This window comes from Chaetura pelagica, unplaced genomic scaffold, assembly GCF_000747805.2.
Source record: "Chaetura pelagica isolate M959 unplaced genomic scaffold, ChaPel_1.0 scaffold174, whole genome shotgun sequence".
NCBI classification, from domain to species: Eukaryota; Metazoa; Chordata; class Aves; order Apodiformes; family Apodidae; genus Chaetura; species Chaetura pelagica.
The window spans coordinates 676,380-702,401 of NW_009953722.1; the positions used below are offsets into that span (position 1 = coordinate 676,380).

At 35.3% G+C, this 26,022-nt stretch overlaps 1 protein-coding gene across 4 annotated transcripts in view; it reads left to right on the forward strand.

Moving 5' to 3' along the window:
- Positions 1-26,022, forward strand: part of EPHA7 (EPH receptor A7) — a 158,783-nt gene that overhangs the window by 98,508 nt on the left and 34,253 nt on the right. For 2 of the 4 annotated variants that reach the window (XM_010000491.1, XM_010000492.1), the window contains exons 6-7: positions 19,463-19,587; positions 22,985-23,153. In XM_010000491.1, coding sequence (XP_009998793.1) covers positions 19,463-19,587; positions 22,985-23,153 — 294 coding nt within the window. Of the gene's footprint in view, positions 1-19,462; positions 19,588-22,984; positions 23,159-26,022 lie in introns of all 4 variants that reach the window. The other 2 variants (XM_010000489.1, XM_010000490.1) reach the window with 1 other exon arrangement.

Consider the following 26,022-nt stretch of genomic DNA (forward strand, 5'->3'; position numbering starts at 1 on the left):
AGTTCTAATATTAAAATAGTAGAAATGATTACCAGGGTAATACTCTTCTGACAGTGAGAACTTTGCTGAGAACATATATTGTACATGATAGAATGGCATTCTTGCTTTTGGGTTGTGGGGTTTTTTTGGTAGGGACGGGGGAGTTGGGTCAGGGGGAGATAAAACCAAATAAATAAATGACTAAATGAAACAAATAAATGCTTAATAAAGATTTTTGTCAATATATTTTAGATAGTTTATTCATTCCTGTATTTTAAAGTTATATTATTTATTACACATATTATATATTTCAAGTCATATTATATAGATACAATAATGCAATATATATTATAATAGATATTCATTGCTATATTATCTTCTCTACTGCTGATTTTTAAATCTTAGTATTATGAGTGATTTTACTTATACTAGTACAGAATTTTACATTCAAAGAATACTCTAGTGTTTCAATGTACACTTATAACCAATGTGTGCCTTATTAACCAAACGTACTGAGTTACTTCAGGTTTAAAAAAAAACTCAAAGAGTTTTAAGCTATATTAGCTTTATTTAAAATATTTTTATTCATATTGAAGAAAAAAAATACTATGTAAAATCAGAACACGTGAACTTAAATTCTTGTCTGAATTAGTAATTCAAGGAAGTTGTATAACAGTGGGCTTAATTTTGGTCTCTGTGCAGAAAAATCAAGTGATTTACAGATGTAATATGTACATAGAAATTAAGTTATAGCATTCTCTGGCACTCTCCTGACTTGTGCCAGCTAAAAAATTGACTTGATATCCCCATGGCAAAGGTCTATATTTTAAAAAAAGAGCAGAACGAGTGTCCCGTAAGTCATCACTTTAAAAATAAAATTATGGCAGCCACTTCTTCTGCCTTAAAAAGTCTCTTCTGTATCAGATGGCTGGATCTCACAAGCAAGATTCATTTTTGGTGAACAAGGAGAGTTCTAATGACTGTAACTTAGGAAATGTATTTCATACTCTGCTGCAATGTGGAAGTGTTAGGATATCTCACCCACCTGCTCATTGATTCCCAAGATACTCCAACTCCTCATGCCCAGTATCCACTCGCCCTTTTTTTTTACAGGGTAATTCTCAAAGGCAGCACCAGTAGTTGCTAAAATGTGTTGTGTTTTCTTTGCAATGCAGGACTTAGATTTACTATTAATTTGCTTTAATCTGTAGAAAGAAATAGCAAGAAGAAATGGGTGTAATCAGGAAGTAAAAACCAAGCATTTACTGTTCAGGATTGTGTAAGCTAAAATCATACAAGCAATAAATGTTAGAATGACATTTCTGACACAGTTTCCTTTCAATGACAGAAGCATGTTCTCCTTGAGCTGTGGGCAAGCCCTAGATGTACAGAGGAGAAACCTATTTGGAAGAGATATACAGCCAGCTCACAATCTTGTTTTCCTGCGTTTTGTTAACATGTAATGATGTTTACACTTGAACAGACCCAGCTTTTAGCAGGAACAGTGCTGTGAACTGAGCGCCCTGAATTCTCCTCTCACCTTGTTTTAGAAAGCGATGCCACCATTTCCACAGTTAAGAATGAAGGAGTAAGGAAATAAATAAATGCATAGATAAAACTGAGCAAGTAAGCACTGTTAATTCCAGTCAAAAATATATTTTTGTGAGTCTGTTGTTCAATGTATCTTTTTGCTTGGTTTTATCCCATGCACTAGCTTTACTGATGTTTATGGCAAGTTTTGACCAACCGAGATTGGAATTGACCAGTAGAGCATATTTTGATAAAAAAACTTTCTTTCCTGGACTCCCCCAGGACAATGCATCTCTGTAAGTTTGGCCATATACGCTTTCTAAAAAAAGGACTCAGGCCTAATTTTAATCCTTTTCAGTTTAGCACCCAACCAGAAGTCTGTATGCTAGTGATAAAGTTTTTGGGTTTTCTTTTAAATCCTAAATCCAAAAGCAAGACATAAGGATATTAGACTGGAATTTGTCTTTACTCTGAGGAGTCTCAGAGACTTTAACTTTGGTGCTACACTTAGTGCCTAAAATTGCATGATGATGAGCTTTAGTTTTTCTTCTCCAAAGTCACCATTGGAGGACTTTCCAGTCACTGGTGCAGATGCTGATGCTTAAAGGACATCAGTCCCTCAGCTCCATTTTAGATGGAAATCTGTAACATCTTATAAGGCTGTATATGTTTCTTGCTTCCTGAACATTTTTTTTTTAATCAACATACTTCAAAAGTATTATTTCACAAAACATTTTAATGGATGTTAGTAAACAACACATATTTCAGGTGGAACTGTGACTAAGGAAACTTTGATCATTGAAATAGAGAACCTATTTAAAAGATATTAATACTTGTGATGGTAGCACCTGGTTATTCTAAAACCTATATTGCAAAACTCAGGTTTGCTTTCACATGAGCATATTCCCATTTTGGTTTTGGCTTTGATTTATTTTTTTTTTTTGTGGGTTTGGGGATTTAATTATCTTCGCAAATTCAGTTTGCCATTTCTCATGAATAAAAGAACACTAAAATGAAAAATTACTGTGCTTTTTCAAGAATATCTCTATGTATAACCAGGGATTTTTGTCTAGCTCAAGAATGGACAGTATTCTCACATACATACAAAGAGTCATTAATTGGCAAAAGTCAACATTCTGGCAATATGGAAGTCCAACAGCATTTATAAATATGCTGCCATTGCCTCTCTAAGGTTGTGATAGTTAGAGGGTCATCAGTTTAACACTTTTTTGTTTCTTTTATGTCATTAACGCATAAGTTATTTGTAATATTGATTGTTTCTGATGAGCAGAATTATTTAACTGGTGAGCAGTTAAATAAAAGGTATATTAGCTTCTATTCACAGCTGATGTTGCAATGAATGGGGGCAGAAAATGAATAAACCAGAGTAACAAAAAAAGTGCCAGGTGATATATTTTGAATGAAAGCCCATAGCACAACTGTCATTGAGCAGAGTTTGAGTTCAAAAGCTGTATCCTGATAGATACACAGGTGAGGTTCTTGTTTACCTCAGGGCTGTGAAAGAATGCAAACAATAAAATAGACTTAGAAAGTTGAAACGAAAGGTGGAAACACCAAATCAGTAAATAAAAGTGTATGGCTGAGAAATTAATAGTTTTGCAGAGTGCATTAAATAAACCGTTGTTAAGGCAGGGAATTTCAAAAGAACTAACTTGAAAAAAAAAAAAAAAGTATTTTGAGAATTAAAAAAAAAAGGCAAAAAAGGACTCGAGTTTTATTTAGAAGGAAACTCTGTTTGAATAAAATGACAAAAAAAATGTCAGGAAGAAAAAGAACGAGGACAAGAATTAATTTAATTAAGATCTATCTTTTATTCTAGTCACATATATGTACTTTTTTTTTTTTTTTTTTTTTTTTCCCCCTAGCTGTGATTTAGCACAAGGATGATTCCAGTGATTAAAAGATACAATTTGGTTTTCCAGCCCTTGGCAGCATTTTGCTCTTGGGGCCTGTCTCTCAAGTGATACACACCACCTACCTTCCAGTCCCTTGGGGTTACAGGGTAGAAGTAGATGCTATCTGCTGACTAGATTGTGTCAAAACTGAGGGATGCAGAGTGATACTATGTCCTAGTTATTATTTTAAAGTGAATTCACTATTTACAATTGAAAGGGTGGAAGATGCAGGATGTACAAAAGAGCCCAGTTTGGACAATCTCTGTTCAAACATAGTTGTCTCTTAAACAAACCACTCAACACCAGTACAACCCTGTTTTACTTATGTAACTTTTAAATCTCTTCTTCATCTGCTGTAGGCAAAGATCACAGAGAAAAATCTTCTGTGTAGGAATTTCTTTAGTAAATATAAGTTTAAGTTAGTCTGTTTCCTGTAAGTTACAGTTAAATAAAAGCTTTCTGTAGTATTATTAGATGAGACCTAGAAGTATAACTTCCTGAGATTGTACTAAACTATATAAACTGTAACTCATTCTTGAGTGGCTTGATACAGCCTTTCTTACAGTACCTCTATTTTGCCATAATTACGAAGTTTGCCTTTTCCATGCGCTTCAGTTCTCCTTCTCTAGAGATACCTAAAGTTTTTGTCTCCATTTCATATAGCAAATTCTGTGGAATTTAGGTTTCATTCATCTCTGTCATTTTGTTATTCAAACTCCACAGTTTTATTTTAAATCTTTGAGCGCATTTAAGTGCATGAAACATAACATAAATACTAGCTGAGTCAGTGCTGGAAACACTGTCATTGTTTTTACTTCTCAATACAGACAAAACAAGTTGAAATAAAGACAGGAAGTCTACAGAGAAAAAAATTGAGATCAGTCTTATAAAGCATTAATAGAAAAGAGATAATAGAGTAACAGATCTGTAGAAGGAAGGCTGACATTTCTTCTTGTCCTGTCTGCATTATTTTTGAAAGAGAATTTTCCATTCAGAAAAGATTGTGGCTCTATCCAGGAAAAGCTGATGCAGGCCAGTGGACACTTCTCAACTTCAAACTCATAAATTTTGTTCTCATATGAAGTTATTTTCTTCCATAGTCCTGATTCCTGGCAGAATGACTTGACTGTGGAGACAAGGGAAAGAAAGATGATTTACTCTCAGCCCTGGAATGACTGAGGCAAAGGGTTCTGTTTAAACAAAAATACCATTCCTGTAGTCCTGATTCCTGGCAGAATGACTTGACTGTGGAGACAAGGGAAAGAAAGATGATTTACTCTCAGCCCTGGAATGACTGAGGCAAAGGGTTCTGTTTAAACAAAAATAGCATCCCTGCCAAACGGCCACTATCTGGATAACCAGTGACAATCTGGAAATCTGTTTTTGGAGCAAATGGTAGCGCTATTGATCCACCTTTTGCTCTGCTGATTAATAGCCTAATTAAGGGGCTAACACATTCCATTTGTTATAACCTGAGTGTTGTAGTGCCATGTTATAAAGTGCCAGTGATTAGACTGTTCTTCATTTCAGCTTACAAATAATACCACTGGATTTTTACAAAGCATTCAGTGCTTCTGATGTCATTTTATTTTTATTTGTATTTTCTGCCTTTGAGCTTTCTTCTGTAAGATATGCTATTAAGAATTAGTCACCTGTTAACGTGCAGAAGGCTTTAGGTACCTAGATAGATCTCTGAAAAGAACTAAAGAACACCTGCAATGTCTTAAGGTAATAACCGTCAAACTGTCAGAGGCAAAAGTAACAAGCAAAAATGTTTGCAACAAAAGAAAAGAGAAGACAGCCGTTGGAAAGGGAAGCAAAATATAAAGCAGGTTGTAAAAGTGCTTAATGCTAAACATGTGATATTTATGCCAATAGAATGAGTCAGATATGATTTAAGTGAAATACTGTATTTTGAGCTGCTCAATGTCACCAGTGCCTGCAGGGACAGTTTACTAACTCTCCATGAACACAGAGCTAGCTCTTCAAAGTAGTTTTGATTATGCAACAGAGGAGCTTTAAAGACATCCTCCTTTATTGATCTTTTTTTTGCATGATTCAACCCGTTAAGAACAAGATAAAGTTCCTCTGATAAACATTGATATTCTATAGGTAAGGCAAATTTCTTTAGTCTAACATATTTATCGTCATTGTTTGTATCTGTGCAGACAGCTTAACCTGCTTTGAGACTCTAGTAAGTCATTAAAATGGCTTTTTTTTTTTTTTTCTCCGACAGTTAAGCTCACTTTAAACTCAAGCCAACTGCTTGCATTCCTGACCTTATACAAATTCTGAGCCAGTACTCAGGACCAGTTATGGCACTTCACCTGCTGTTAAATGTCAGGGCTGGGCAGGATTTTTTTCCAGATTTTCCTTTATTCATGTTAAAGTCAATGAGGCAGATGCAGGCATCTGATTTCTCAGAAGGAAGGCATTGATTGAAAAGGACTCACACCCCTTTCCCTTTCCCTTCCCACTCCTTTTCCCCTTCCTTTCCCTTCTTGTGCAGTAGTCCCTGAGCTATGGACTAGTATGGAAACTAAAGGAGCAACTACGATTATTTCACACTGATTTAGACTATTTTGCATAAAAATGCTGCAGTTCACATTTTCTTTGTTGGATTTTTTCCAACAAAGATTGGATTTTTTTTCCTAATGTATCGTGCATATCGGTGGGTTTTTTACCTACATTTTTGTGAGTACAGTCTTGTGGAAATTATTTGTGGAAACTTCCAAGTTCTATTTTGTTTCTAGGAGTGAGAGCAGTTTCTTGAGATCCTGGAGGAAAGTTACTCACTGCAGCAGGAAGATGGGTAGGTGGTAGACTCCATCTGCCAAACTTAGCTGTGTGTCACGTATCGACACAAATTTTAGGCTCTGAGTAAACCAACCCCTTGCAGGACATGGCTTGTTAACCTATTGAGGAGTGACAGGTATTCCAAGCTCCCTCAGAATGAAGTCTTGCCTCCCTCAGTGGGTGCCCGAGCTGTACCAGATAGGATGTCTCTTTTGAGGCCTTTCAGGCCAGCCTCTTTCCTTGACCAGGTATCTTCTTGAGTTTTTCATTAGACACCTACTGCATAGACTCAGGACTTAAAATCAGAGAGTCTAGTTTCCACCTTTGGGTAAGCAGTTGCTAAAAATACTAGAAATTAACATCTTGCAATTTCTGTCACAGACAACAAGTACTAGACTAACCACTTAAAACGGAGCAGTAACAATAAAAATAATAATTAAAAAAAAAAAGTAATAATAATCATAATCCAAAACCTGCAAAAGATGCATGAAATAACAGTTCCACCAGTCAAGTGATGTAGCTTCCATCTCAAGACACACCTGGAGCAACAAAAAGCTGAATGAGATCAGTCCAGACAGATAGTGAAGAACTTGGGGAAGGGTGAAATTTGTCCTAAGATAGGAGAATTGCATTTATTGATAAATTGCACACTATCTTAAATGTTGTGACATATGCAGCCAGTATATAGCAAAAGCTCTTTTCATAAAAAGAAGCCAGTTGTGTGCTCCACACTTGAAGTCAGTTTGTAGTCATGTCCATTTGAAGGTATCTATCCCATTTATGAAGCTCTGATTGGTTCCTGTGGGATACAAATGTTATAAAAAGTTCCAGGAGTTCTTATGTTATCTGACTTTAAATGCATATCTCATAAACCTTTAATTTACTTTGGATTAGAGAAATTACAAGGTTAAACAAAGAAAAACCCTTCAAGTAGAGATTTAAAATAAGACATGCCTTTATCATTGCTAGCTCTGTTTTATGACTAATTCAGCCACTGTTGGCTAATCAGAACAAAAGGGGATTTTTTTTTCTTTTTTTACTATACCTGAGCACATGTGCAGTGGAGCTTTGATTAGTTAAGTAACCTTTCTACTGTTGCACCTTTTTCAGTGGGGATCACATAAAGAGTTGCAGAAATACATAACTAGGTGATGAGTAGACTGAGTATTTTTATCACTGCATGATCACGAGAGGAGTTTCTAAATGTTCTAGCATAGCTATTTTCTAAGGCAGGGCTTACACATGCACATTTAAGGGAGGGAGAGTAATGAAAATTCAGTATATTTATGATAATGGGAAGTTGCAGTACCATTAACTTATTTTTCATTTCATACAGTAAGCAGTGCTGAGACCATACACATTAGGGAAGCAAGCTATGGATGTTCATTATTCTGATATATATCCATCTTAATATGTGTATTCTATATACATTCATGAGTATAAATAATGTCACCAAAGCTTTTTCAAATGAATAAGGTGATAGACTGATATTCAGAGGATATAGTCCTCTTTACGTACTGTGCAACTATGCACATTCCTATATTTAATACAGTATTGGTATAAATGATGTAGTATTGTTTGGCTAAGCTAAATTTGCTCGCTCATATCTGTTGAGTTGCTCTACTGGTGATATGCCTTGGAATCACTAAATTTAAGTCTTTTCATGTTGATGGTGAATACAGCTTTTGTGCTATATGTATATGTAGGCAGGAATGATTTCTACTGTCAACTCAAAACCTCTCATAAGGAAATAATAATTGAAAAATAGCGTACACAGTCTGTGTAGGAAAACAGCTATCTTCTTTAAAACACAGGATAGTACTGTGGTTATGACTCAGACTTGATTTTCTTTTGGCATTCCAGTTTTACTGTCTTTCTGCTGTATCCTTACAACCTTGAAGGACTTGTAAAACGTGTAGATACCATTTTTCCATACTTTTGTTCAACAGGACAGCATATGTTGCATGCAGTCTGAAGGAGAGATAAAACCTACACTCTCCCACTACTTTCACTATGAGTGAGGGAATCAAGAGTCATGTCTAAAGTGTAATGTTTAGGATAAGTAGATCCATAATAAACTATTCAAGGACGCTTATGCAACTTCGCTTATTTTTCCAGTATAGTGACTAATTCTGCAATAAAACAGAAACAGTTTTGAGTCTTTTTTTAAAGTTTAACCTTTCTGACTAAATGTTGTGTGCCAGTGTATTACTGCAAAGAGCTCCATTTTCATCTCCTTCACCCTGGATATTGATTAAAGTTCAATATCCAGGATGGAAGGAGTCAGAGCAGTCTGTTTATTCATACCATTAAAAATTGAAAGAGCATCAAATCCAGAAACTATTGTTCTGGGTTTGGTGTGTAGTTTTTTTTCTTATTAAAACGTTGGTTCACTCTTCAGTTCTACTTAGCATTCTTTTAGGATTAAGTGGATTCCCTACAGTTATGAAGTTCTGTAAGTAGCTACAGTATTTAGCTAGCAGCTTGCTAATTAAAGTTAAACTGTTGTATGTAGAGACCTGGATCCTGTAAGATTATGGTGAGAGGTAAGTCAGAGCAGACTCCAGACTAATTACCTTAAGATGCTCTAAGGATCAAGGAATACACCTCCTTAACTTGACAAGGAAAATTTAGGAGATAGGAAGAAATCCTAGATAATGTGTGAGGAAGATGAGGTCTACCTCACTTAAAAAGTATGTAAATGTTACATGTCAGATTTTTTTTATGTACTAGGACATCTGTTCCTCCTAAAATCAGTGCCTAAATTCACTATGTAGTCAGTGGAGAAAGCTTTTTAAAGGCCTTAAAGTGGAGATGTTTTCAAATTTATGGGTCTTGGTTTAAACAGGCAGGATCTTGTTCTGGATCTTTCCAAAGCACTTACCTCTCTGTCACAGGGAGCAAAGCTATTTGAGGGAACTTAAGCACTTAATTTAGGAGAGCTGGAGTCGCCTAAAGGGTAGGTGCACCCAGGTGCCTAAGTTAGATTGTCTGGATCCCATCCAGAACCTTTTCTGAAATAAATGAATAAAAAGCTATCTCTGTGAAACTGGCAAAGAAATTCTAATCTTTTTGTTTAAAAAAAAAAAAAAAAAGAAAAAAAAAAAAAAAAGAAAAAAAAAAAAAAAAGAAAAAAAAAAAAAAAAGAAAAAAAAAAAAAAAAGAAAAAAAAAAAAAAAAGAAAAAAAAAAAAAAAAGAAAAAAAAAAAAAAAAGAAAAAAAAAAAAAAAAGAAAAAAAAAAAAAAAAGAAAAAAAAAAAAAAAAGAAGAAGAAGAAAAAAAGTAACCAATTAATGATGTAGCGACGTTGCATGATCAGTTGTGGTAATTAAATTTTTAATTACTTTACCCTTAGGACCTGATTCTGGTCTTATATGCATTGGTATAAAGCAAAGATAACTTAGATAAAATCAATGCAGCTAAACTAAAATATAATTGATGAGAGGTCAGAATTAAGGCCTAAATGCTATGCTAGAAGTGGAACTAATCAGAAAGTTAAATGGGTTTATAATTTGTGCAATTGACATTTTTGTAATCTAAATCTCCAAGAAGTTAACCTTTGGATACAGAACTTGAGTTTCCCTCAGAGCCTCATAGCATTCAGGGAAGTGAAGCCACTAGAAAGTGTGTAAAAAGATGGTGATTATGTACAGCTTTTAAAACCACATTGTAAATTCTCTCATTAAATGATTTATGTTTTTCCATTTTAATAAGTTCCTGCATCAGACAAGTCTTTGTGCAAATTTTTCTGGTGAGCAGAAGCTGGAGAAGCATTGAGTCATAGCATGTTGTCAAATAAAAAAATACCCCCAAATCAGAGGTTATTTTAAGCAATGAGGAGAGTTTCAAACCAGTGTCTACTCAAAGTCAAGAATATTTAAGGTCTTTTGGAAATTTTGTTTAGAATTTACTGTTTGTGTAATAGATGGTAGAGATACAATTTTAAAAAATCCTGCCAATTTATCATATATAGTTGCATAGGTCCTAGAAATGTGTTATTTCTATTACAATGTTTTAAAAGTATTGGTTGCAAAAAAAAAAGGAAAATAGAACCAAGCTGAAAATATTTTTCTACAAACATTTTGTATTCTATTAAGTAAATATGTGCAAAATCTCTAAAGTAATTACTGCTGTTTAATAGCCAAGAGTTAATTTATATTGTGTATTCAAATCAATCAGTTAATTTCACTTTACCAAAAGTGCTGCCTCTAAGATAAAGAGTTTTCCTTCTTCTTTTTCATTTTTTTAGCAGCTTGTACATACTCACCAAAATGATGTCATTTGGGACGATCACCATTGTCTCAAATGGATTTTTTCTCAGTTGTCAGAATGCATGTGAATTTTCATGCTTCAAGGGAAATTTTTGAATCTTGTCTTTATGTCAGTGGCAGTTCTCCACAGCAGTGACCTCGCTCTGCTCAGCAAAACTGCTTCTTCCACAAGCCCTGACCAAGGGAGTCAGGCCGAGCACTGTGCCTGACCTCCCTCTCATAGACATGACTTTCGCTCCTCTGCATAGTTGCTAACTTCAGGCTTATTGCTTCTGATATTTATCACTGTAGCAGAGATTCCCAGACAGATATATCTATCTATCTATCTATCTATCTCCTTAAATTCCAGAGATTTAATGCTCTTTGGGAGAAGAAGTACAGGCTCATAAAGTGGAAAAAAAAAAAAAAAAAAAAAAAAAAAAAGCCAAAAAAAAAGCCTGCTATCTTTTGCAAAGAATTCTTCCTGCATTCCCTGGGAATACCACCCATGTTGCTTTCAAAACTATGCCCATTATTATGCATTTTGCAGGAATTTGGAAGGCTTGAACAGAAATTGTACACATGTTGGGAATGTTAGTAAAGTAATATTTTCTTTTCTCCCTCTCAACAATTTTGTCTTTGAAAGTGTCGGTTTGATCAAACCACTGGCACAGTGATAATTGTTTGTGCTGACATCTTTATGGAATATTTGTATGATTTTCTGTTAATATTTGATCAACTGTGGGGTTTTTCTGGCATAGCACTTTGTTTCCAGATTTTTGTTAGCTATGTCTGTAACAAAATGCTTTGTTATGGGGCTGAAATTCATTCCATTGTCTCTTGGACATCCTACACAAAATAAATGTAATAATACTAGTTTGTGGGCCTCCAATAACACAGTTCTAATTACCTCATACCCTCTAGCAAAACTTTTACTTTTAGAGAAGTCAAACTCAGGTGACAATATTATCTATACAGTAGCAATGAGAATGTATTAAGTTTTTTTTTATTTTGTTTTGTTTTGTATTGTTTTCCCATGAGTAGCATCCTTGAAGCTGACATCTTTTTGTGACTGAATAGATGACAGCATGAAATTCAATTACAGCAAACAGTCTCAGTCATTACACCTGTCTGCTTCCAGAGGAAAGTATCTGTAAATTGTGCTTTATCCTTCTGTTACCTAAAACCTGTGTCTGTAATTGACACTTGCCAACAGAGATGACTGGAGACAGGAGAACATAATGTGTCTGAGTAGCCCACCAGGGAAAAGAGTATCCTTGTCTTTGAGATTTTTGTGGTGTTTTGTTTTCTTTAATGAAGAATAATACCCGTGTGCCAAGGATTTACTGCAAGGTTGGTGGCAGATGTTTCTGCTAAAGAAAAAAAAAAAAAGAAAAAAAAAAAGTTATGAAAGATGAATCCTAAAACAAGGCAGGAGAAAAGAAAAATCTAATTAACATAGAAAGATTTCTTCTGCAAAGGAAAACAAATGCTTCAAGAGAACAAAAGCCCCTCTCTGTTATTTGTCAGACTGGTTTGTTACTCTAACACATTTGTAAGAATCAGGTTTGTGCCTGACATGTCAAAACTTTATTCACAAAGCAAGAGTTGTGGGTACCTTGGGAGTCAATGTTGTCACTTGTTACGCAACTCAGCATCCGTTCATCACTGATTGATGCCCAAGTTGCCAGTTTTACAAGAAATGGGATACAGGCATGACAATAATATTTGTACGAGGTGTCAGGCAGGAGGAACAGGGGAGCTCATAGAATGAGTCTAGATGTAGACTCTGAACAGATAAAAAACCAAAACATTATAGACAAACTGTCAGCCCTGATCTTTCTGAACTGTTTCATTTCTTCCTGTTAAGTTCCTTTTCTTTCTCTTTATTGGTTTCCCTCCCAAGAATTTTGCCAGAGCAGATAGCATATGAAATTGCTCCAGCTGGTGTGTTTTGAGCTTGAGAAAGGCTTTACCAAACCAATAAATATTTAAAATGCATCAAACATATAAAAGATAACTAAATCACTACACATTCGATTAGAAGGCTATTAAAGCATAAGCTTTCTTAGAACTTTGCTGATAATATTAGGGGAAATCAGAATGTATTCATTGATTTTTCTCTTTTTTTTTTAACTTACATTTATTAATTGATTTGCAAAAGTATTTTAATAACTACTGCTTCTGTAGATCAGCAGGTAATTTGAGAGTTTCTCAACCACGAAGGCAATAGTAAAAAACATAATGGAGTAATGCAGTCAAGTGCTACTTGACTATATTGCCTGTTACCACATACTCAGGACATCCCCAAGTGGCCTAGGGGACTGTGTCTGCCTCTGCTCATGCTTGCAGAGCATTGTAAGCACACTGTGTTATATTTATGAGCCGGAAAGTAAAGTGTGTCAGGAAGGAAGTTAAAATGGCTTCTCTGTTGGATATTGTTAGTGTAAAATATCTGATTTATTTGGGTCTCTCTTTGAATGCTACAGCTTGTAAACACAGTGGGGAATTTCTCTGTCATTGATCCAAAGCAATGGGTACTAATGGCATAATACAGTGGTACTCAATAACCTTTTATCATGGGCTGCTTTGTCATGTGGAGACTTAACTGAGGGGTGAGAAATCCACTGTAACAAAAAAAGAAATCTTATGAATTTCCATCTATCCATTTAATAATGTTCTGCTTAAGAGCTATTATTTTCTGTCATCTTTTTGCATGAAATATCATTAAAATAGCATGAAAATTAGGATACATATTAGTGTAAACCTAAAGAGAAATGTAGTCATTTTTTTCCCAAGCATTCAAAGGACAAGCTGTGGCAGATCTCTCTCATGGCTTGAATAGCACTGCCTTGTTATGGTGCTCTGAAATTTTCAGTAATTTTGTTATTATAATAAATATGCTAAAGTATTTTTAGATAATTTTTTCCCACACAAGGCCTTTCTATGGAACACAGATTAAACAAATGAGGGAAGTACCAACTCAGAAAAATCTTTAACATTTGCTCAGTACCTTCAAGACACCTTGTCAAGATTTTGGTTTAAGTGACATCTGTGTTTATGGAAGCAAGTGAGGGTGTGTATTATGAGGCACACTGCCTCTGACCAGTATAAAAACCAGAGTAATGCCACATGCTGGCTCCAGGCCCCTGACTGTGGTAGCTGCCGTTGCTCAGGGTGTAAATCAGTTTGCCTACCACTTCTATTCCGCAATTTTGGCAATTCTGATGCCTAAATTTCCTTTCAGAGCGAACCAGAGCAGAGTGGGAGGCCAGTTTATAACCTCATTTACACACTTTCTCTTGGGGGCAAATTAGCACTCAAGGCAGTGCTGAAGGGTGCCATTTGGGTAATCTTGGTGCAGGACTGTTCATAGAGTGTAGGGACTTCTGTATTCTCTTCCTGAGCAACCATTTAAGAGCTAACAACAGAATGATTTTCTGCTACTATTTTCATAGATATACATGGGTTCATTTTCCATTTGTTATTGGTAAGAGGCCAGATTCCAATCTCACTTTAAAATAGACATAGAGTCAAAGCAACTCTGTTATCTGAAGATTTCTGCCAAGAAAGGAGACGGCAAAGACATATTAAGAAAAAATAATAGTAGGTTATAACCATTGGGGTGCTGATATCTCTCTTTTTCCATGGTTTGCATCTGTTAGCAATGTGACCTTCAGGCTGAATACTCAAAACACCCCCCTACTGCTGTAGAACACTGTTGCAGAAAAATGGTGTTAATGTTTCATGTAATATAAAATGTACATTGGGCCCTAAGATGCAGTTTTACAGAGACGTAAGAATTGTTCTCTTTGCTGAAGTTTGAAAAGCCAGTGGTTTTGAGTGATTGCTGCATATCTTTGTGATATGAAAAGGAAAGAGGCAAAAAGCCAAGAATTTTTGTCCTTTGGGAAGTACTATAAGGGTCCCATGCTGTGAAAGGAGTGTTGTTACTGTTGATTTCAGCTAGTAGAGGACAAAGCTCAGATAGATTTAAGTACCTTATTGCTATTATAAGATAAAATAATATTTTAAATTTGCTAAGGAAGGCTGATAGCCTGTTCATTCCTTAGTCTTCATATAGCAATTCATTAAGCTGGAGTTGCGAACATAGTTTTGGTAGCATTTATGAATAGAGAGTCTGGTCCTGCACTGGGGAGCATTTACTTATTTTCACTTGTGCAACTTTCTGCTTGACGTGGGACTGCAGGAATGAAACCCTTATTTCTGAGGATTTTTAATTGTTTTATACAGTGAATTACTAAACACCCAGGATGCTGCCTCTAGAGACACTTAAAAAAAACTATCAAATTAAAAGTATGCAACTGATGCTGTTGATAGAATTGAGACACATTCAAGATTCAGGACTTTTTAAGAAATGGCTAGGTAGGTTTCTTTTACCAAGTTACCTTTTTTCAACAAAAAGGTGTTAGAGCAGTTTTTGTGCTAGCAATTGGTACATTATTCCTAGTTCCTTTCAGATGTGAAAATCCAGCTTCATGTGTTTTCATTTTTCATTTTTATTTTTTTTGGTTTAGTATTTTGTATTTTGTTGTTGTTATTGTTTTCCTGATACAAAGTGCAAAAGGTTTAATTTTGCATCGTGTTCTGACTTTTAGAAAGTACACTGTGTATGAAGGGAAATGTTTGGCATGAGAAACAGAAAATAGCTAAGGAGAGAGATTAAAGGCATGAGCAATATTATATTACAACATTTTCAGAGGATTCTGGACTAAAAGCAGTGCCTTCTAAACAATCACCACAGTTCTGTATACCTAATTATTTTCACATATTATTAATATACTATATGCTTGGCTTAGCAGTGTGGATGTAAAACATGTTTACCAGATGCAGTATCTTCTCTGGAACAGAATATTTCCTTGGAATATCACACTGTTTTTGACACCTCAGTTTTAACTTTTTCTATAACTTGATCTGAAAATGATGACCAGCTTGAAATCTATATAACTTGAAGGCTTTATCAGTAAAACCCAGCAGAGTTATATTTCTCTGTGGTTGTGGTGTTGAAACCTGGTGAAAAATCAATTTTTCCTTTCTCTGAGTGGTATATTTGAAGCATTAAAAAAGGTGAATGAGTGTGTTGATGGCCTGTCGTGCTCAAACTGCTTTCTTATGCAGCATGTGTGGGTACATCTGCCTGTTAGTCCTGAGAGGCTGTGTGTGTTTGATGCATTGGATGTTGTGTCTGCAGGATGGAGAAAAAGAAGAGTTGAGGTATATCAGAAGGAAAGTTGATAGCAAATGGTGTTTTGAACAGCCTGTATTCCCCAGTGTAATATATTATGGAAATAATGATTCTGACAAGTGATGCTTCTCTGTGATCTGAAGTGATACAGTAGGGATTAAACACTCTCAAGTCACTCAGGACAGGGTGCTTATCTGTCAAGAAGTGCTGTAAGAAGTAACTTTATAAAGAACAACTTCATTATTTGGGATTTTGTTTGGGGGGGTGTGGAGGGGTGGTGTGTTGTGTATGTGCCTGGGGGGGAGTGGTGTTTTGTTTTTATTGTTGTTTATATGTTGCTGTTGTTATTATTATTACTACTATTATTATACTTTTTGTTGTTGTTGTTTAGCTAGCAATGGAAACAAAAACAGTATTTTAAATTCTGGTTTAATACAGTTATCTTTCTTTTAGTGATTTAATACCATGTGTTATGTTGTTTTTAGGGATGAATTGTATGCTTTAACTCATTTTCAAGCCAGCTCAAACACAGTTGCTTCAAAACTATAAATAGGTTGTTAATTAATTAACATGGATGGGCAATGAGAAGTGGGCTAAAGGTTTAAAAGGAGGTCTCAGGAGCCAGAACAAATAAAGCATGAATACCAAACAGTCTGTAAGAAAGGGAATACAAAGGAAATTATTATACTAGAAAAAAGAACAAAATGCTTCTGAGTTGTTCACTCTCATTAAGTACAGATCAAGAAATGCAACCCAGAAGGCAGGATAAAGATAGCATATACAACTAGCCTCTCATGTCAATAAATTGGCTTATGTGGTTGCTCTGGTTTAGAGAGTTTTCCTTGCAGTAGCAGCAGGCTGGTGTACCTTGCCAGAGGAGGATGCTCTGCCTTCAGCTGATTCTCTCCTGACAAACATGGGCTCACAAAATAAGCTTAAGTAACTTACTGCACTTTAGGAATATTGCATGGTATGGGAGTTATGTAAAACAGAATTGCCCTCAGAGCTTCCAGCATACAGAGTCTGCAAGGCTGGACTTTCTCTTCTTCCTAATGTGGTTCTTCTACCAATGGAAGTAGCACAAAATTTTCAGATAGAGAGGAAATAAAGCCAAAACACACACAAAACAAACAAACAAGTGAACAAACTGCAGTCAGTTTCTAAGCTGACCATTCTTGAATGAAGATAATATTAATTGAAAGGAAATATATTAAAGAGTACATTGATTTAAGAATTTTGAATGCTATCTTGTGATGTTGATGAACCACTGAAGATTTTGTTTTGAATTGGAATTCCTTAAGAATGGAATATGCCTTTTTGTGATGTACTTTGTACAGATGTTAAGTAGGAATCTCACATTTCCCTGATTAAAATCTCCCCCCTTCTCTGTTCCTCCTTCTCTGCATTGCCATTTCTTCCCCACATACATAGAGTTAACTAAGGCCAGAGAAGGCAAGTTCATTTTGCTTCACTGCTTAAAAAAAAAGAATGCTATGACCAACGGATTGAAAAGATTTGATAAGCTGAAACAAAAGGCAGCAAATGTTGAGAACAAACTCCAGTGACCTAGGTAATATGAAATTGTTTCATGATAAGTATGAACACAACAATTTTGGACATCTAAAAATGTAAAATTAGCAATTTGAAGTAGTTTTTCTGAATGAGATAGAACATTATAAATGAAACATAATGACCTCTCTGAAATTCAGCCAGGGTGCTGTGCTACTCATTTAGACAATGAAGACAACTAGTTAATCACAGCAGAGAAAACTAGACAGAGTAAATTAGTTTGCTGCATTCCAGACTCTTAGCTACGAAAAAGAATATATTTCACTAATTAGAAAGTAAAAAAAAACTCTTTCAGATTTTAGAAAGAGCAAAATGAAGGGCAGGAGGTAGACTTGGGCTTTGGAGTGGTGTATCAATTTTTGCTGCTTGTTCAATTCAAATTTATTATATGATCTGTTAGGCAGCTTACATTAAGGGGTCTTAAACTTTGATTATATTGATTATATACAACATAATAATTCATAAAGAAAGTTATTATGCATGGGTTCAGTCCTTAGTTTTCATGGACTCTTGGAGCCTCTAATGAAATGTAAATAAGTTTAATTTAAAAACCACTTGAATATACATGTTATAATAAGAAAGGCTAGAAACTTCATAATTAAAATAAAAAGTTAACAATAAAATCTAACGTTTTTTATTGTCTTGATTGTGCTGTAGATATTTTATCATGATATTTTTATGCTTAATACTACAGGAGTCTGCATTCTAGATGTTTTATTTCTGTGTTTTTTAAATTAGAGGAAAGTGTATGATCTAAAGATATTAGAACGAAAATTATTCTAATTAGACTCAAAGAAGAAGGTAAAACAGAAAGTGAAGTTCACCTAGTTATTGCATGGGATAAGAATCCTGTTTTATTTGAAGAGTGTACAGCATTTTACATACTAAAGGATTTATATGCAGTTCTGAAATATGATAGTTCTTGGTTTTACCCAGAAAAAGATTTAAAATTCTCAGAATTTTTATTCAAAGAAACAAGTATAGAATCAGTACTAGATTATATACTTCAAATAGATACAAATCAATTAATCTCTAACTTTTATTTCCTTCCCTGTCTCTGAGTCTGCTCTCCAAATATGAACAAGTTCCTCTGGAAATAAATGCCATTTTGCTTTTAACTGCAGGGGGCTAAGGATCAGGTCCCCTCTTTATCTTTTGCACGAACAGTGTTACACCCCTCAATTATTTCCACTGGATTGAAAGATCAAATTATGTGTGTTTCCAATGCCATAGCTGTTTTTTAAAGACCCCATGGTTTTACAGTACTTTTGTGCTACATTCCTATTGGCACTATGTATGTTTGAGGAAAAGTGAGATGTTTGACTACCTTTGGCACTGCACATCAGCATAAAATCTGCAGTCTTTTTTGATTGATGCGAAATAAGCAGATGAAGCAAGTTTTTCAGTCTCACATTTTATTACATTAACTCTTAAACATTTTTACATGAGAGACAGTGTCTCTGTAATGCTTGTACATTGTTGGTTTGGTTTTCTTATATTAAAGGGTGCTTGTTTGTGGGTAACATTTATTAGGAAACCTTGTGTGTATGCATGCAAATGTGCATATATGTATATCTCTGCAGAGTGAGGTAGAGGAAAATAGTGTTCCCTCTATTTCATAAGATCTACTTCTTAAATTGTCTCACACTTTCAAAAAATGCCAAGACCAAATATGGAAACTTCAGCTCTGCAGAAAGAATGTCCTGGGAAGGTTTGAACTAATGAAAAAGAGGGGGTTTAGTCTCTTACCAAAGTTGTTTTCATCAGCAAGTCATGCTGTAATCAGGTAGTGCAACTGATTATTTTTCGAGAAGAATCAAAATCAGTTATATGTGATTTTGTTTCAAAAATCTACACATTTCAGAAGCACATGCAATAAATATTTAGACTCTTGATTTACTGCACATTGATCTAAAAATCTACATCGCTATCTCAGAATTTATTTGCTTGTTATTCCTATCATGAATTTCGGTTCTGCACTAACTTGAACAATACCACTTTTTGCTGTTTGCACTTTAATTCAATTCCATTCTAGGTTTATGAGCAGTAATAGGGTCTTGCTTGAATATTCATTAGCTTTGAATTGTGAGCTAAGAAAAGGTGTTTTCTTTTACCTTAATGAAAGTGGCTCAGCATGGGGTGGATCAGTAATGACATTTGATTTTAGGCATCCGACAAATTTGCTTTTTATTTATTGACACATCTTGTCCAAACAGCTCCCTCGCAAGTTAGCGGAGTAATGAAAGAGAGAGTGCTGCAGAGGAGTGTGGAGCTTTCCTGGCAGGAACCAGAACATCCCAATGGAGTCATTACTGAATATGAAATCAAGTATTATGAGAAAGTAAGTGCTAAGATTATCTGTATTGTACAACAGTGTGCTGTTTGTTTCGTGTTGGCTTGCTGTTTTGTGGAACAATGTTAAAGTCATCAGCTATCCTGTGTCTTCCGAGTCACAGTGATTTAGCTCATTTTTAATAACTAACAAATCCCTGCAATTATTATTGCTATCATATGTCTCAGGTTGTGTTTTGATATCCTAACTACAAAATATCCACTCGAAATATTATTTTTTTTCCCATTTTTTTTAAATTTATTGTTAAGTTATGGATAAATTACCATTATATTTTTCATTTTCCTGTATCTTCTATGTTGTGCATAAAGCTTGTTTTATTTCCTTCTGTGTCACTGTGATTCCAATCTTGAGATGATGTATCAAATGCAACTCTTGACTGCATTTTGTATTTCCTTCTGAGCTAGGCAGCTTTGACTTCATGCCTGAAAACTTCCAAAGCACTGCCTGCAGTTTCACCTGATAAACATTCCTTATTTGTCCTTTTAAAATGTCCCAGCATTGTGAGCTTTATTTTTCACTTGTTCTCCCAACACAATAATGAATCAAGGGCTGCTTTTCAATAGTAGATGAAGTGATCTCTGTTTCTGGTAAGAGTGAAATTGCAATTTTATTGATGTCAGTCGGAGTTTTTCCATTCATTTCAGTGTGTCTAGGACTTCATTCATGATAACTTTGAAGTACTCCAGAATAAAAAAAGTCTGACAAGCATATAAGTAGGGCCACATGCAACCATAAGCCCAGTGAAAGCAAACTGAAGGCAGGTTGTATAGATCCGTGTTTGCCATGGGACTCGGACTAAGTCTGGCTCCTCCAGATTCTCTGAGAAATTTACTGTAGCACATAACTTACTCCTAATTTTTATAAAACATTCTGGGAGAAAAAAAAAAGAAAAAATTAAAATACAAAGAGATTAACAAAGGAGCTCCTTTGTGATCACTTGTGAAGTTGTTTCATCCCTGCAAAAGAGGTAATAGTACCTCTCTATCAAAAAGAGCATGTCAGCTTGCTAGGTAACAGAATTGAGTAAATTCAGACCAGATTGGATCTAATATCAAGTGTCATATCTGATTTTCAGTGCTGAATTACACAAATATATTTATCAAAAGATCTTTATATCATTTGAGAAGGGAATAAAATGTTTATTTGTTGATGCTAACTTCTAGTTTAAGTTGTTCACTTTAATGACTCAATGCAAAATTTACCCGATGTGTGCAGAAAGCAAAACAAAAAGAGAATTTTAATTTTACCGGGTAATTTTTGTTCCTCAAACCTGTGTGTGTGTGTGCACACATATAAAGTGCATACATTTTAAAAAGTTTACATATTTACCAAAGGCAAAGCTGTTCTTCACACACACAAAAAATCCCAAACAACCACAAACTGAAAAAGCTTGGGCCTTCTAATATGCAGATTAATTTCTAATCTCTTACAGTAAAATAAATAATTTAAAGAGATAGTGGAAAATTAAAGTGCTGAACATACTAGAGTTTTCATAAAATGCTAACTTTCAGAATGTGGCTTTTATTATTTTCCCTGTATATTCATGTTCATACACATCAGCAGCAGGATTTCATTGCCAGTTTCCTATGTTTGCAGATACAAGAACTAATGTTAAACTTGTTTTATAATGGAAGGAAAACTTCCAGTATTTTACTTATTACAGTGAAATGAATTAAAGAGAAGCAGCAGCGCATCCTACAAACATTTCCAGATAAAGTGAACGATATACCTTTTTTTTGTGAGACAATTTCAACAGAAATACTTAATGCTTGCATTCCTTCCAAAATGATGCAGTTCAGCTTGAAAAATACTTCATAAACTTCTTACTCAGAATGAGAGAGGCAGTTGTTTTTTTTTCCATTAGTTTAAAAGAAATTTAAAAAAAATAAAATCTGAGCTTTCAGCTCCTTTTACAGCCAAATTAAATCAAACATTTTTGTGGTTCTGAAATATTCTGTTAAGTGTTTTTTTCACCCTTCACTTCTGGCTAGAGCTGTAGTGGAAACTGCCTGAAGTCTCCGAAATAACCCTGTCCTGTGAGATTTCTAGTGCAGCTTATTTTTGTTTCTTTGTTATCTCTTTATTTTGAATGCAAGAACTGTTGGCAGTTCAAATAAGGCTCATTTATGCATTAAACCCCAAGCTCTGACATTCCAGTGTTGTTTACAGTCCTGGATCTGACTGTTTACAGTTTTCTTACACTTGTTTCTCATCTCTCAAGCATTCCTGTTCTTTCTCACATACCAACATACATTCCACCATGATCCTCACTTACAGATTATTTAAATCCTCTTGGAAAAGTTATGAAAATTGTTGCTAGCCAAGTTGGTGGGGTTGCTCAAATGACAGCCTGGACAAGACCCAGAAGAAGCCATTACTGAATCTCAGAAAAGAAATCATATATGTTACTTTTAACTTTGTACTTCAGCAAAAGCCTTTGCTGCTTTACAGACTCCAAATGGGAAGGTTCTCTGCCATTTCTAGCTGGCAAAGTGCTATTGAAATGAGTTACAGGTTTATTCTTTCCCTCTGTATCCATCTCAATATCAATGCCCTGTACGGCTTATGCTTCTCTGGTCATTTGGTGTATTGAGATGGTTGGTTAATTCATCTCTTCTGCCCTTCAAATCAGGGTTGCATCTGCCACCGAAAATCAACAGGGCTGCACATATCTATGCTGAAAGATAATCTCGATCAATAAATGTGATGAATAAGTGGAGCTTTTTGTATACTGTAGAGATCTGTAATACAGGTCTTGTAGTATTTGAAAGTGAGTTATTAGTCATAGGGTTTGTAATCCTACAGCTTCAAATTCAGGGGGTGTCATAGTGAGCTTCTTTCTTGATGCCAATAAAGTCAAAACCTGAGAAAAGAGTATAGGTCAGAGAAAAAAAAATATGTGAAAACTGAGTAAGAATCTTAGAATTCAGTGCAAAATCCAGCCGGTTACACATTGGCAGTGTTGTATTTTTTAAAAGCATTGAGAGGTAACAAGGGAAGGTGTTCTTACTATGAAAGAACAGATGTCCCTGTCCTTTACTTGTTTAAACACCACAGATCCCTCTGGAAAGCTGTGGTCAAGCTATTTTCTCATGAAAATTTCACAAAATGGAATTGGAGCCAAGAAGCAATCATTTTAGGCCTGGATGTTTTATGAGTAACAACATGAGCATCCCATTTGAATTTTATGTTACACTTAGAGCTTCACATTGCTTTGACAGTGTTTTGTAATACTCCACAGAGTATGCTTTATTTTTTATGTTGGGAAAAAAAGCATTCAACAAATTGAAATAAACTACCCAGTCTGGCTGTCAGTTGCTGATGTGCAACCATGATAAAATGTGACCTGTAAATGTCATTTAATCTTTTGTCTTATTGTTTCCAGGATCAAAGGGAAAGGACCTACTCAACAGTGAAAACCAAGTCCACTTCAGCTTCTATTAATAACTTAAAGCCAGGAACAGTGTATGTTTTCCAGATCCGTGCTTTTACTGCTGCTGGTTATGGAAATTACAGCCCCAGACTGGATGTTGCTACACTAGAAGAAGCCACAGGTAAACAATTAGTTTCATGGGAAATGAACGCTTGCAGTAGTAGTAGCAAGTAAAGCAAGAAAGGAATAGAGCTACAAATTACAGCCTTAAAATTAGCCAGATTTGTAACATACCAGGTTCTTCTCATCTAATGTCCTTCTAACACAAAGAAGAAAATTTTTCACTGAAATATAAAACTCCATCCCTCCCACAAGAGGAGTAGTGGTGAGTAACAGTACTAGATTTCTCTGTAACCAGGGAAAGGAGGGAAGAGGAACTTTCAGCCCACAGAGGCATCCCCAGATCTTTTTTTCCTTGTTTGATTTTCTGAAAATGCTGTGTAGTTTAACTTATATGTGTGTGTCTTGTTTAAGCTGTGTCCCCATCCTTCATGCATTTTGAGTTCACAGGCCAGTTTCAACTTGGTTTAGTAAAGAAACAGAGGTCTCAAAGATACTAGGTTTCTTTAAGGTTCTCAAAACCCCTCTTAATGGAAACTATGAAGCTAAAGTACAAACTCTTTCAGTACAGTACACCGGGGAATCTGGCTGTGACATCTCAGCAGGAGAAAACATTTTGGGAGAGCTTGTACTTTCCTTGATGCTGAAACCAATCATGTGCCCTTATTTGTCTAAAAACCACACTGATAACTTTACCCACAAATCATGTAGATATCTGATGCATGCTTAAAGAAAATTTTCCACATTTTGAATCTCCAGAATGAAACTCTTCCGTCACTGAGACCTGGCAGCCGTGAGCCCATTCATGGGAGCTGCCTGTGTCCCTGCCAGCTTCATTTCTCTGTTGCAGATCCAAATTTGGTTACTCTGTTTTGGGTCATTTGCTTCAGGTCGACCTGCCTGCCAGCAGGTCAGCCAGATTTGGATCTGAGAACACATAACCTACAAAAGGCTCAAAAGGCATAGGTGCCAGCTCTGCTCTCTGCACTTTATGCAGTATGTCTAAGATGCAGACACACACTATTGCATTTTATTAACTGCAGACAGATGTTTGTGGGTATTCTTCAAACACAGTAGTTATGTCTTGATACCACTTTGGTTCTACGCAGAATTTGAAAGCTGTCAGTAATTAATACTAGTATATATTTAATAGACATAACTGAAATAGCAATTATCATAATAGCAGCAATAAACTGTAACTACTAATATTGTTAGCTCTTTGCCTGCTAGCATGCTTTCCTTCCATGGAGTTCTGCTTTAGAAATAGTCTGAAGCTTTAGAAATAATCTAGAAATAGTCTGTAGGATGGGAACCTGAGGTACAGGCAGAAGTAATTTCTTATTTTGAGTGGATTTCTGGAAAACAAATTAAAAGTCTGTCATAATCTGTAATCATTTTTTGCTAATTATCTAATTTATTATCCATAATGGTTTAAAAATAGTAGACCAAAATGTTTCCCCAACAATTCTTTAATTATGTGAATATTTTTTATATACTGAATGTAAGCATACTGGTAGCCACTAAGATTAGCAAAGATAATTTCAGAGGTAAACAATCTTGACTAGAATATGGTGAACATATGGAAGATTAGGAAATCCTAGAATAAATGCATCACTGCCCATGCTCATGTACCCTTTTTCTGACTCAGATGATTAAGAACTGCTTATAAACCAGAAACGTTCATGACTATTGTGCACAGCAGATTTTTCTTGTCACAGGACAGTTTTATGCTTTGACATGGCACATAAAATGTCCTCTCTTTCCATTAAAGAAACTTCTAAAAGTGGCTTCTTTCCATTATCTTTAGAGGACATTACTAAATTTAATTCCCATCAAGAATAAGCATCCACAATTTTCTGTATATGGTTTTCAGAAATAATTAAATTGTTGGCAAAAAGACAGTAAATTTCATTAAATTCTTCCAGAATTGTTTTACACAAAACTATTTCTTTCTCATAGATTTATCAGAACTCTCAGGCTAATCAAATTATTCCTTTGCTAACATTTCGAAGTAAGACCTTTATTGGCTCATTTATAAGAAATATACCTGTACAGGTGAGCAGGAAACCAGGGTTATGCTACAGTTAAGAGGCCTTGGCTTCTCACGCTTCCAGTAATTTCTGAATGCAGCTTTTAAAAAAGTAGAAGTATTTGAAGAATATGTGTATGTATATAGTGTGTGTGTGTGTATATGTATACTTACATGTATGTATGTATATGTAAGAATATGTATAATGATCATCAGTCAAGCAAGTCATTTTACCTACCTGAATTTCTCCTGGCTCTTTAACTGGTTGGCACCATTTGGTTGGCCCTGTTGATTAAGCAGATTTTTCTTAGAATGATAGAGTACCAAGTTGGAAGGGACCTCAAAGGTCATCTGGTCCAACCTTTCTTGGCAAAAAGACCATCTATACAAAATGGCCCTGCACCCTGTCCAGTCAAATCTTAAAATGTTGGGGAATCCACCACTTCCCCCTGTGAAGTTAAAAAACAATACGAATGATGAGATCTTCTTTACCTGCATTAGATGGAACGCAGAAAAATTGCAGTTTCTCTAGGAAATGAACTAGGGGAAGGGGAAAGGAAATTTCCTCTCAATGCATATTATTCGCTATCTGTGTAGATTAACAAGAGATACATTATTTTTGTGGGGAAGCAACTGGTACAGGTCAGTGAAAAATAAACCATGTTGATTGGCCCACTTCTCACAAGGCAGAGCAAAGAAAGGACTGGGTTGTTTGTTTCTATGGGAATCTCTAAGTGTGCAACAGGAACCCAATTCTTTGGAATTCATAAAATCCTCGTGTAGACATTTGTGTTCAGTCACCACTACCGGCATTCAAACATATTAACATACCATCTAAAATTTAATCAGCTATCAGTTGGGTTTCCCTTTTTTTTTTTTTTTTTTTCCCCCTCTTCTCTGT